This window comes from Felis catus, chromosome D4 (assembly GCF_018350175.1).
Source record: "Felis catus isolate Fca126 chromosome D4, F.catus_Fca126_mat1.0, whole genome shotgun sequence".
Lineage (NCBI taxonomy): Eukaryota > Metazoa > Chordata > Mammalia > Carnivora > Felidae > Felis > Felis catus.
The window spans coordinates 56,343,732-56,357,168 of NC_058380.1; the positions used below are offsets into that span (position 1 = coordinate 56,343,732).

The 13,437-nt window shown below is 54.2% G+C and overlaps 1 protein-coding gene across 5 annotated transcripts in view; it reads right to left on the minus strand.

Moving 5' to 3' along the window:
- Positions 1-1,488: 1,488 nt before the first annotated feature.
- CNTFR (ciliary neurotrophic factor receptor) overlaps positions 1,489-13,437 on the minus strand; it is a 38,114-nt gene continuing 26,165 nt past the window's right edge. For 4 of the 5 annotated variants that reach the window (XM_023242404.2, XM_023242398.2, XM_023242399.2 and 1 more), the window contains 6 exons: positions 8,184-8,301; positions 7,843-8,009; positions 6,440-6,603; positions 2,801-2,981; positions 2,231-2,399; positions 1,489-2,160 (listed from right to left, as the gene is read on the minus strand). In XM_023242404.2, the coding sequence (XP_023098172.1) occupies positions 2,079-2,160; positions 2,231-2,399; positions 2,801-2,981; positions 6,440-6,603; positions 7,843-8,009; positions 8,184-8,301 (881 nt within the window). In that variant the 3' untranslated portion in view covers positions 1,489-2,078. The remainder of the gene's footprint in view (positions 2,161-2,230; positions 2,400-2,800; positions 2,982-6,439; positions 6,604-7,842; positions 8,010-8,183; positions 8,302-13,437) is intronic. The other variant, XM_023242401.2, reaches the window with a different exon arrangement.

Here is a 13,437-nt window from a genome sequence, read left to right on the forward strand (position 1 = left end):
CCAAGCCACACCTCACAGGAACCAGACAAACAGGCAAATAGGGGGTCCAGGGTACACGGGCAGGTCCACAGCCACTTCTCAGTATGTCCATCCTGGGAGCCTCTTCCTGTGAATGAGGAGTCATGCATTCCCACGGTTGAGACTACTGTGCTTGAAAAGCCACAGGCCCCTCTACCCTGATATCAGGCCTTTGCTTTCGATAGGATCTCCCACCTGGAACACCCCTCTCCTCCTATAGTGCCTGGTCTGGAAGAGAGCTAGCCACCTTCACTCTGAGCCCCTCACCCAGCCCCAGGTCCTATCGAGGCCTAACTCATCAGTGCTTGAGGCACTATGGAACCCTCCTCCTAGTGGCAGGGGAAGGGGCAGGGGCAGGCCTGGTGAGACCAGCAAGGAACACCCATTTTCTGACCCTGCCTGAAAAAAGGGCTTGAATTGGCATATGTGTGTGTGGCATCATGGTATTAGCAGCTTAGTGTAGGTATGGTGCTCAGCACCTGCTGTGGGGAGTGTGTACACAAGTCAATGTATCCATGGCTTTGACTCCATCTCTCTCTCGTCTCAGGAACCCAGAGCAAGGCCAACCTGGGTTGGGGCTCTGGTCTAATCCTTTCCTCCCATCTCCAGGCCAGAGGTACCTGCAAACTTGGCCCCAGCCTTAGGCATCCTCAGCTGAGGAGCTGTGGTGGGGTGGTTTCTACAAGGGGGCTATACCTGAGCAGGCCTGGGGCAGCCAGGAGCCCCTCCTCTGGGAAGAAATCAGAAGGATCTTGGAATTCTAGTTTGAAAACTAGAGGTGTGGGCAGGGTACAGGGCTGAACCAAAGACTGGGCACCCTGTAAACCCAAAGCCTGCTCCTCTCCCGCTCACATGAAGTCCTGACTGTAATCTAACGCTGGGGTGAATCTTGTACCCCACATTTCTAGTCCTGAAGCACAGGTCCAGTCCCTAGTCACGTTCCAAGTGGCCTCCTTCAGGCAGCTTCCTGGCCTGCCCAGGCCCAGAACGCTCTGCGCTCTGTGCCTTGTAGCTCAGATGAGCCCCAGGCCTGACCTGCTAGAAGCCCTGGACTGTATCTCCTGGATGGCAGGGATGACAGTCTTTCCTACCCCAAGGATAAAGTCTGGCCACCTCCCTTCTTGCATCTCTAGCCTCTATGGGTAAAGCCTAGGCATTCGTGGAAGGCAGCTCTGGAGATGACCCTTGACAGGCTGCTCCCGTCAGGATTCAGCAGCCTCTAGGACTGACTGGACATCCCCATGTGGGACCTGCCTCACTGGAACCCCTCAATCCCTGCAACTCTGTCCGTGGCCTCCAGGAAGCCCTATCCTCCAAAGAAGCAGAAAGCTCCACACGTCTGCCTGAGAGCTAAACTGCCTCTCCCCCCCATATGGATGCCCAACTAGAATTTCTTCCCTCCTCCAGGCCTAGAATGGGAGAGATCCTTGGAAGAAGGAAACCCTCCCAAAGTGGGTCTGTTCCAAGGACTCATGAAATGGTGACGTTTAATGAGAACCCCCCCACCATCCCACCCCTGTATATACAACTATAAAAAATTCAAATACAGCAAGTTACCATTGAGTCAGACTAGAAGGGACTGACAGGGCATTAAATACTGTGGGGTAGGAACAGGGAAAGGGGAGGGCCGTACAAAATGGGCAGAGGTGGGGGAGTGAAAAAGTGTGGGCACTGGGGGGAAGGGGTGGCTGGGCCCCCCCAGTGTCAGGAGCTTATAATCTGATGGTGGCAACAGAGACCCTGGGACAGACAGGAGGCTGGGGCAGGAGGAGAAATTATGGATGTGAGGGGATCCCCTCAGAACCCCCCCAAGGGCTCCTGGGAGTCGCTGGCGTTGGAGGTTCCAGCCCAAGGGGCCAGGGTGGGGGTAGGGGTAGGTCTTTGGTGGGTGGATTGGCTGCAAGGTCCTCCTCTCCCGAGGGAGGGAGGAGGGCCAGTGTGGTGTGGCAGGGCTAGGGGGCGGCAGGCCCGGGCCTGCCGGGGTCTCTACAAATTATGTCTGAAGAGAATGCAGAAGGTCCTCCTGCCCGTGTGCAAAATAGAAATTGGGGTCTGCGGGCTCAGCTCCGGCCTCCTGCTCCTCTGCAGGTGCGCTGGCATGTCCTCACGGGATGCCGGGCTCTGGGGAGACAGGGCAGGGGGCTGTGAGGGATGAGGGTGGGATAGGGATCCCCTCAGGTTCCCCTCTGCCACCCAACCTTACTTGACTTACCAGATCAGGAGACTGTTGGCAGTGGCGGCAGCAGCGGCCAGGGCCAGGGTCACAGGGACGCCGATTGAGAAGGGTGTCAAGGTTCCTCCGCCGCTGCCCAGCTCCCCAGGGTCACAAATCTTCGTGGTGGGTGGGGGTGCCAGTGAGCTGGTGGTGCTGGTCGTGGTCTCTGGGGAACATGGGGGTAACTCAGGGCAGGGCCAGGGCTACAGTCCAACCCAGCTCTGGGGGGTTTCATGAGGTGTATTGTTCCTGCTCCCTGTGTTAGACAGTGCTGACTCTCCCATCAGACAGCCCCTGCTTCCTCTCTCAAACACATCCTGCCTCGCCCATCAGGCAGATCGTGCTTCCCCAAGGCTCACAGATGACCCCTCCACCCAATGGCCCCTACCAAAAATGTCCAGAGCAAGGACCAGGAACAGCATGGGCAGAACAGACAGACAGCAGTGAAGCAGCCACAGAGTGCCTGGGCTCTAAGGCTCTAAGTCCTGGGAGGAGTTGAAAGGCACAAGATAGAACCAGGCAACAGTGCAGGTCACTGAGAGAACAGGGGATGGGGGATGGGCTCACCCGGAGCCTGGGCCTCAGTGGTGAGGTGTCGTGGCTCCTCAGTCCAGGGCGTGGCATGGGCGGCCACACTCCAGTCACTCCATGTCCCAATCTCATTGTCCTTGGCCGCCACCTGGATGATGTACTCCTTCCCAGCATAGGCATCTGTGATGGTGTGCGCTGTGCCATCTGACAGCTCTACCTGCAGCCAGACCATGGGATGGGGGTAGGGGGCCCTGGGAGTCAGGAGAGTGAGGCACCCCCAGAGGAACTGAGAACACTTCTGAGCAGAGAAGAGTGAAGACCCCCCCGGAGGAAATGAGGACTTCCTTGGGAGAGAGAGGAGATATTAAGAATACTCCTCAAGGAAGGTAAAGACATGTCAGGGAGGAAACCCCAAAAGAGGGAAGATGATCCTAAAGGAGAGTAAGAAAATCTTTAAGGAGACTGGAAGCACCCCCAGGGGAACAGAAGGAGGACTTTGCTCATTGTCTCACTCTGTTGTCATCCCAGCTTCCTCACAGCCCTCAATCTGAGCCCTGATCTCAGCCCCTGCCTGGAGGTGATAAGAGTAAACAGGGTAAGAATGGGGATGGTGATATGCTGCCCTCTCCCATCAGGAAGCGGCATTAAAACAAAACAAAACAAAACAAAACAAAACAAAACAAAACAAAACAAAACAAGCAGCTTAGAAGGAAGGTTATGAACACATTCATGGAACCAGGCTTCCTGAGTCCAAGTTTTAGTTCTACTCCTTACAAGCAAGTGACCAAGTTACTTAACCTCCATATGCCTTGCTGTGCTGATCTGTAAAATGGCATTTACGATCTATCTCACAGGGGTATAATGAGGACCAAACACACTTCAATCAGCTCTGTCATCATCATGGGTTCCAGCTCAGAGCCTGGCTTCCCAGTTGCCCAGTGCATCCACTTCCTCCCATTCAGGAAGACCTCAGTATGGTCGTCACCCTGCCTGAGGTGGACTGGGGTGGGGTGGGCAGCTCCCAAGAGGCAGGACAGCAGGGCAGCTGCTCCATTTCCTCCTGGAGGCATCGCCACCCCACCCCTGCGGAGGCCAGCCCTATTCTGCTGGTCTCCCCCACCCTTCAGGCTGGCCTGCCTGTCCAGCGCCCCTCCCAGTCCCAGGCTGAGCTCTGGTTCATCTCAGCGGCACCCGCTGCCTCATTAAGCCTCCTCGTAAACAGGGGCAGCCGGCAGGGGCGGGCGGGGGGGGGGAGGGATGCTGCTCTGGGCCACGTCTGGCTTCAGGGCTTTTTTGGTCCCTGTTCCAATCTTCCTTCCCAGAAAACTGGGGTCTGGGCTACCTACCTGAAAGGCTGTGAGTACATGTGCACACGTGTATGTGCATTCATATGTGTGAAGGTGTGTCTAAGTACAGCAAGAAGCCCCTCCAATAATCCCCCCTCCCGCCCCCATCCCCATGGCCCTGAGGTGGCAGGCACTGGTAAAGGTCAGGGTCAGGGTGAAAGTCATTTGGGGCCCAGACCTGAGCTCAGTAAGTCCTACTCCCAGACCTAGAAGATTGGTGGGCCCCATAGACTCTCCTCCCCTGGAGTTGGGGCCCAGTTGCTCCTCTGGTCCCCTACACCCTTTTGCCCTGCAAAGACCCCCTCTTGCTGAGTAGTCCCAGCTCCTTCAGCTCCTTTTCCCTCTTGTCAGGATTTGACCCTCAGGCCTCTCCTTTGATTCTATCTCCCCAGATCTTCACAACTGTCTTTCCCCAAAGGGAGAGAGCTATGAAAAGCAGATCAGATTACCACTTATTGGTGGGCTTATGGTGGGCACCATACCTCTAGGAATGTGGCCCAGGAACCCAATCCTTTCTTGGCAGCCACATATCCTAAGACTGGGCCCTTCTTGCTGGGTTATCACTGATCCCTTAATCCATCCCCTTAAGAGAATGGCTCTTCCACTGGCAGGAATTCTCTAGTAACTGGCATCTGCCTAGCCTCAGAGTCCTCCGTCCAGTCGGCCGTAGCATATGTCAGGCATGCCCTTCAGCCTCCCTGCTGAGTTAGGGCAAGAACAGAAGATTCAGGGAACCCATGCTGGGTCCCTGTACTTGCCTCCTCCTTGTCCATGCTCAGATAGCCCCTGTGAGACCTCATGGTACCCATTCTTGTATAATTCCTGGCCTGTATATTTCATTTCCTCCTGAAAATCCAAACAATGTTTTTTCTCCTCACCCCTCTCTACCCCCTCCCAATCATACACCTGCTCCTTTCCAATATTAAGGATAAGGGAGAGTAGATTGTATTCAGAGCAAAAGTCAAGCTCAAAAGAGCCATAAATCTAACCAACCACAATGCCAATGAGATATGGAACAGGGAAAGCACATGCCAGGTCATACGTATTTTTTACCACAGAGTCTGCATATTTTGCTCTGTCCACATCAGTATGGGGGTCAGTTCTGTGGTGCATGGCCTTGGCATGTTAGTCACATGCATGTATGGAGCATGGTTCCTGCTAGGAACCACGTGTATGTATACATGCTCCCATGTGTGTGGTGGGCAGTATGCCAGGTCCACTACGAGGCGTGTGCGCTGCGATGCGCAGGGCTGCTGCCTGTAGCTCGTTAGCAGGGGAGGGGGGCTTGTGAAACTAGACCCTGGTTATTAGCAATGCATTAGGCGCGGGCAGCTGGCCAGGCAGGAGGGACTCCGGACTCTGTCAGGGAATATGTGAGCAGCCTTTGTGGGGGCCAGGCCTGCAACCCGGACAGGCACCCTGGAATCGAATTACGCACTTTAAAGGCTAGCTGGAAGTGGGGCATAGGGAGATGGGGCTGGAACCTGGTGGGTGGGTTGACCCCTGGGTGCCAGCCTGGGTTGGCCTGTGGCCCAGCCCCAGTCTGAGCCCACAGACCTCATGGGCCACAAAGAGCACCTACAACCCTAAGGGCTCTGGAATGTCAAAGGAGAGAGAACCTTAAATCTGCCCCAAACCCCTGGCTGCTCCCCTGAGCTACAGTAGCTTGATCAATACGTACTGAAAAGGTAGGTAGCCCAGACCACAGCCTGACCCCCATACCAGCCCTTATCCACTGCCTAGTTCCCAGCCTAGACTACCTTCTGATCTATAACCTTGAGCTGACCCCTAAGCTACATCTGACTTTGGAGCCCTGACACTAATCATGGCCTGAACTCTTACCCTGGAACAAGCTTGCCTCCACTGACTGATTCTGATCCCTCGAACCCTTGAGACTATGAGTCCTTGAGGATAAGAGCCGTCCTGCTCCTTGGGTCCAGTACAAGACCACAGCCTGGGCCAGAGTGTATGAGGGAGACGCCTGATCACAGAGGAGAGCCAGAGGTAAGGAAAGGCAAATACTAACTAACTGCCCTGCCTGCCGTCTCCCTTCCAGGATTTCTCCCCATTACCCTGGGTGCCACAAAAACAGATGTGTTCCCATCACACTAACAGAGGTCACTGGGAACCCCTTAGGGCCTCAGATCAGGATACTTCCCTCAGACCCATCCATCCTCCCAGGCCTATCTGATCCCTTCTCCCTGAGGAAAGCCTCTCTGGCTGCCCTCAGGCTTCACATTGGAACAGCTATCAGCTGATACAGGTCGTATGGATATGCCACGTGGCTCTGATTCTGGCACTTGTGATCTGGGCAGGGCAGGGCACTCACATGCTGCCACTGGTCCAGGATGAGGGGTCGGTATCGCAGAAAGAACTTGAGAGGAAAGGACTCAGGGTCAGGCCAGGTTGAAGGGGTCTGCCAAGTCACCTCTAGCCGGCGAGGGTTGCTGGGAACTGGTCGGGCTACCACATTTTCTGGAGGGTCAGGTTTCACTGTTAAGGAGACACAGCTTCATTACCACACTAATCTCTGGAAAAACCCCACTTTGTCAGCCCCAGTCACCATGTCCACCATCTCATATTGCCAATTCTTGTCATAACTGTCATGGTTGCCACCCCTCTTCTCTGTTGTCAGTTCTGGCAACCACCATTAACAACCATCTCATTATTTCAACCTCTCACATCCCTATTCCCACCAAGGACTGTCACTACAGTCACTGTCACCAGCTCATGATAATGATATCCCAAATTTCATCCCATCATCCCAGCCCCATGCTCATGATGACCAGCATCCCAATTACCAAGTCTAAATGATGGCTCCACCATTACCAGCATCGCCTCCATTGTCATCTGGATCACCCCCTCCTGCACCAGCATCATACACTCCCCTCAAGCTCAGCATTTCACTTCAACTCTTCCAGTTCCAAATTGAGATAAAGTCTACCCTGGAAGAGTCTGGGTTTGAAGCTGCTCTGTGGGTCAAGGTTAAAAGACAGTCCACAGGTGTGGCAGATCTGGGTTGGACTCCTGACAGGAGTCTAAGGGCCCAGCTCATGTAGAAACAGTCTGGCTGGGGGATTCAGCCATGGCATGGAGGGCAGGCAGAGGGTCTGGCTGAGATGGAGAAGAAGCAGGCAAGGGGTCTGGCTGGGATTGGGGCAGGGGCAGGCAGAGGATCTGGATGGGGTGGAGCAGGGGCAGGCAGAGGGTCTGGCTGGGATTGGGGCAGGAGCAGGCAGAGGATTTGGATGGGATGGGGCAGGGGCAGGCAGAGGGTCTGGCTGGAGTGGGACAGGAGTAGGCAGAAGGGTCTGACTGGGATGGGGGTGGGGGTGAGGGCGGTATCTGTCCCAGTCCTGTCTCCTGTTCTGACACCTCATTCATCACAGGCCGTAAGGAAGCCATTAGCGTGGGGCGGGGGGTGGAGGCTGCAGCTGCACAAGGGTCTGGCCCAGCCTGCCCCCCCTCCCCCTCCTGAATACTCTGGGAGCCAGAGAGAGTATGGGAAGAGCTGCTGGAAAGGTCTCTTGGCCCCTACAGGTAAAGGACACCCACTCAAATATTCACAGGTATATACATGCCATGAACATATGTACACATGTATATACATTCCACATATACCTATGCACACATGTGACTATCCCCACCAATGCTCATATACACCTCTGGCACACCCCCACTCACACACTCCCACTGGAGTATGTTGCAGGGACCACCCCCCTCCCGACGCACCAATGGTGAACTCGTCGAAGGTGATAGCTGTGGCGTTGTGGCCCAGGGCATTGCTGACACTTATCGAGACCTTGTACTTGATGGTGGAGAACAGGTGCATGTAGCGGATGTGGCAGCGGTTCTTGAGGGCTGGGTCCTTCTCACAGACCATAATTTTGGAGCCATGCCTGGGGAAGGGTGAGGCCCAGGCACTGTTACCAACATCAAGAGTCAGGTGGGGCAGAGGTTGGGGGAAGGTCAAGCCCAAGGCTGGGCTAGGGTCTGGACTGAGGGCATGGTGGGTGGCTGAAGGAGAGGTCAGAGGTCAGGGTTGAAACCGGGTCACAGGCAAGTCTACTCACAGCACGGTCACATTGAAGGTGTTGGGGATGTAGGTGGGGGTGGGCAGATGCCAGCTGCAGTAGAAGCCCTTGGGGTAAGTGTTGGAGCGGCAGCTGAGCACAGGCTCCCGCGGCGGCACTGGGGGTGAGGACAGCACGGTCAGGGTATTCTTGGAGCCCCTAGTCCCCTGCACTAGTGTGGGGACAGGTGGGCCCCAGAACCCCAGCTCTCCCCCCTTCAACCCATCAGCAATGCCAGAGGTTGGGGAGGGGTGGCTGTCAGCGAGGGTCTGAGGCTTCCCAGGCCGCAGACAGCCAGATGTTTAATTAAAGAAAAACAAGGCCTATATGAAGAGGGAGCCCCCCCCACCTGCTCAATGGAGGCGGGAATTGTGGGGGAACAGGGGGCTGCGGGCCTCAGCTCATCAATCACAGGATGGAGATGATGTCTGGGGGAATCGGCCCCAGCCCCACATCTCCTGACACGTTGTGTCCATTCCCAGAGAAAAACTGTGCAACAGAAGCTGGTGGGGGGAGGGGGGCGCGGGGGCAGATGGTCCTGATTGGGTCCTCTGGTTGCGGGAGTAGTCAGAGTGAGCTCCCTGGAGAAGAGTCATCCCAGGCTTCCCCTCAGTAGAGATTAAGAAACACAAGGAGAGGCCTGGTGGTTCCACAGGAGCAATAGCACTGGGTGGCTGTACATGTGAGTATCTGTGTATAGGTGTCTAGGTGCGTGGGTATATATGTCACATGTGTCTCTGTGACATGAATGATCCACAATGGAATGTAGAGGTATCTATGGGCATGGCTCAGAATGTGTGGCCACGTAGGATTGCATGTGTGTGCATATGCCTGTTGAGAGGAAGCTACTGTTCCCTTGGTATATACCTCACTTTCAAGCCCTAGCCCCCAGCTCCTCCATCACAGACCCTTTAAGCAGTTCTTTTCTTGGTCAGCAGCTGCCTTCACTCTAGCATGGGGAGTCCCAGAGAGGGATGGGGATCTGCCTGGGGTCACACAGCAAGCTAGAGTTGGGACTGAACTCCAGGATGGGGATACCCACCTACATGACCACACATACACACTTGGGAAGTCCTTTCTGCTATCTAACCACACTTCTTGCTGCTGTGAGCACTTAGCCCAGCTGTCCCACCCTTAGGCATTGGGTAAGGCGTGAGGACAGCCGGCTCAGGTTCCTGGAAGGAGGCAACTTCTGTGATCTGACCCAGGCAAGGAATGTCCGTCAGTGGCTCCAGGGACACTGACACCTCCCTCCTGTGCCCCCCCCCGCCCCACCCCCTGCCTGACAGGTGGACAGGAAATGGGAGGGGGGCAGTTCAATAAGCCAGGGACTGTGAAGGGGGGAGTGCATGTCTATGCTTGCTGAGTGACCATGGTGACACACAGGGAACTGTGGGCTTTCATCCACAGTGTACACGTGATGGTGACTGATTCTGTGTGACTGCATGTACATGTCCATTGTGTGTGAAGTATATGTGTATTGGGGCTGAACCCCTAGGGCCCAATCTGGCTTTGCAGCAAGAAAGATGAGGGGTCAGAGAGGCATCTGGGAAGCTTGGGTGAATGTAGCAGCTAGAGTGGGCTGTGCTGTGGGCAAAGGCAGCTCCATGCCCCAGGGCTGCAGGGAAGAGCCAGAGCCCAGCTGAGCCCCCACAAGGGGCAACCTGCATTCTATCCACTGCTGTCTGCCTCTCCTGGGAAGCTTTCCTGGCCCCGTGTCCATCTTGTGTCTGTTCCATGTTCATCCTGTGTGCCTCTGCTATCCCTTCCCTATCTGCCCAGGGGCACAGAGGCATGGGGGTGGGGTGGGGGGTGGCCAAGGACACAGGAAGTGCCTTGTGGGGGCCTGTAGGCCAGGCCAGAGTTGGCAGCCACCCCAGGAGGAAAGGACATTCCGAGGTCGGCTGAGAAGCCTCCACTCCCCCCTCCTGCCACCCCCCTCCTTACCCCCAGCTTCAAAGGAGAAGGGTGCTGGGGGTGGGGTGGGTACTGAAGGCTGCAGAGTCAGCTCCCTGCTGCCTGGGACTCTTTGGAGGGCAGAGCGGGCCATGGCACTGGACTCACAGGCCCCCTCCCCCAGCCAGCCTCCCCAATGACCAGTCCCCTACATTCCCTCTGACCATCCTCCCCCCTGAGACCAGCCTCCCCCTCAAACCAGTTCCTCTCTCTGACTGGGCAGGTCATGGGGGACCAGGGGGCCAGGCAGGGCTTTGTCTGTCATCTGGCTACTCCTGCCTGGCCTTGGGCCCTGAGCAGGGAAGGGCTTGGGTTTCCTGACAGGGACCAGGTTTCTCAGAGGAAAAAGGAGGAAAGAAAAACAAAGAAAGGAAGAAAAGGAGTGACTTGCTGCAGCTGGAGCCCAGCTGAGGGGCCGGGTGGGCGGAGGTGGGGGTGCTATGAGAGACCAAGTGTGAGGTTGTGGGACAGTGTGTGATCAGGCCTGTTGTGAGTGTGCTGCAAGATGGGGAAGAAGCTGTTTTTAAGACACTGCAATTGTGAGGCTGTGCGTTAACTCTGAGAGGCTTCATGTGTGTGACTGAGACTGGGCAGTTGCGTAACTTTGCAATTGGCTGTGTGTGATTCCGGACAGGGCAGTTTGATTAAGACTGTCTGCATGTGTATGGCCAAGGGGCTGAGGTACTCTCTGAGAATGTGTGTAAGTGCACCATTGAGTCTGAAATGTAGTGACAGCAAGACGACATACCTGGAACACTATATAGGAGATGGCGCTTAAGCCTGAATATATTTTTTCAAACTGTGGGTGTGGGAAAGTGCCCAGAAGTTCAAGTATATTCACACGTATGAGCTGAACAACATGTGAAAACATGTTAGAGGCTCTGTGTGAGCAAAAGCTCAGAAGTAATTGTGTCATGTCACAGTCTGGTCATACAGACATATTCCTGGATGCCTAGGCATCCCAAGTTGCCCCTTGTGGGGGCTCCTGAGATGCCCAAGTGACTGCATCAGCCTGTGGCAGGATGTCCTTGGGTCCCATGCGGGGCCGTGTATGCGTGTACATTGCCCCCGCTGGCCCAGGGTTTGTTTGTTTTCCTCCTAATTGGCTTGTTTTTCCATGTCCAGTCCACCAAACCGCATGTTTTTCCTCTCATCTCGCCAGCCTGCCTGGGCTGGAGCCCCCGGCACGCACAAGGCCTGCCCGCCGGCCGGCCCAGAGAGGAGGAGAAACAGGCTGCCCACACCCCTGGCCAGGCCAGATCAGGCTGGGTGGGGCAGGGTGACCCTTCCAGCTCCAGCCCTGCCCAGGCCCCACCCACACTCCTCCTGTCTGGCATCAAATCCATGGCCTGCCCCAACCTTATCTCATGACATCTCTCAAGGCACCCCAACTTCTGGACTCCCACATACCCCTCTCCTGCCTTCCCACCTGTCCTTTTCCCCCAGACATCTTCAACCACAAGCTGCTCTTTCCTTCTCAGCCAAACAGGGCTGAGGGGGAAGCAGTGCTGAACCAGGGGTTCTGGAGTTCCTTTCCTGACCAACCAAATATAGATATTTAAAAATTGGATAAGGAATTGTCCATTTTAAATTAGTAAATTACTCTGATTTGTTTTAGCTTAAAAACAGAAAGACACTGAATCAGCACTGTCTAGTAAACAAAAGGATGCTACTAAAGGTAACCCTGTGATCCCATTTCCTAATGTGGGTGGTCCTTCCATCATCCTGGGTGGGGGACTCCTTTGGGCTGTTTGTGAGCATCCACCTGAAGGCAGGGAGGTGAAAGTAGTTTAAGGATCAGTCTGGTTAATGGGACTTTCAAGAGTATATATATATTTTTTGAATGTTTATTTATTTTGAGAGAGAGAGAAAGCATGCATACTTGAGAGCAGGGGAGAGACAGAGAGAGAGAAAGAGAGAGAGAGAGAGAGGGAGAGAGAATCCCAAGCAGAATCCATGCTGTCAGTACAGAGCCCAATTTGGGGCTTGAGCTCATGAACCATGAGATCATGATCTGAGCCAAGATGAAGAGTTGGATGCTTAACCAACTGAGCCACCCAAGCGCCCCTCAAGAGGGTATTTTTATGATCAGTTTCCCTTAGAAATAGAAACATGAAAATCATATATGTTTAGGATAAATATGAAATATTTTTTGGCTTGAATGACTTACAAATCAGGGTTAACTTTGTCCTGTTCTCTGAGTTCTGGCTAGAAGAAGAATAATTTGATATTGAGGGTTGCCAAACCCAGTCTCTTGTTACTAATATAAAGTGACTGAGACAATCACGATTAATGTGCCCTGTTCCTCTGACCACCAACTCTTTAGAAGGAAATAAGGCAATGAGAGATAAGTACCTGTTACTATAGCCAACTCATGACCAGCTCTCCTCTGACAAGCAGGGCCTGGGGAGTGGTCACCACTACATATAAAAGGTCTGGGCTCTGGTGACAACAGGGCAGCTGTGGGCATGTCCTGTGGGTACAGACTACAGACATTACTTCCACACCCTATTTCCCTCCAATGACCTCTCAAAGAAGATCAAGTCATTAGGAATGAGGGCCCATGATCACCAAGGCCTAACCATCATGGCCAGCTGTCTCCATCCTAAGGGCTTCTGGGACTCAAGTTGAGAATACCAGGGTGTCAAATTGGTCTCATTCTTCTTCCATGGCACTCAGTGTATGACCTTTTCCGTGTGTAAGGACGTGGGGCTGGGCTGAGAGTTACACTTCCAATGGCCCTCCCTCATGGTGGGCCAGAGAGAATTTAGGTAGGCTTGTCCTGTATTTCTCAAGCTGGCCGACGGGTCATTCCACCCTTGGCTTGCAACTAAGATGGCTGGTTATGATTGCCATCTCTCTAGTTTAAACACACAGAAGGCTTTTCTGTGTGAAAATGAATATCCCTACCAAAACATATTCTCACCCTTCCTCTAATCCCACTGGTGTGTCAGTGTTTTGTGGATAACCATGGGGAAACTTTCAGTCTAACATTTCCCATGGCTGTCCATACCAATCTCCTGACAATGGGCAAAAGGCCTGCTCCCAGGTCCCTCAAGCATCTCCTCCCCTCAGCAGCTCCCAGGGAATAAAGAAACCATCCTCAGAAAGTGGGGTGCATCACAAAAATTGGATGAGGCCAGCAAAACATGAATCTTTGGCTCAAGGAGAAAAGAAGTGAGCCTGTGAGGAAAGAATATTCTGCTGGTGGGTGCCTCTGGCTGAGATCCAGGTGCCTACTCAGCTGACCCTCAGCAACACTGATAAGCTCATCATTTCAACTTCTCCAATCTGTCTT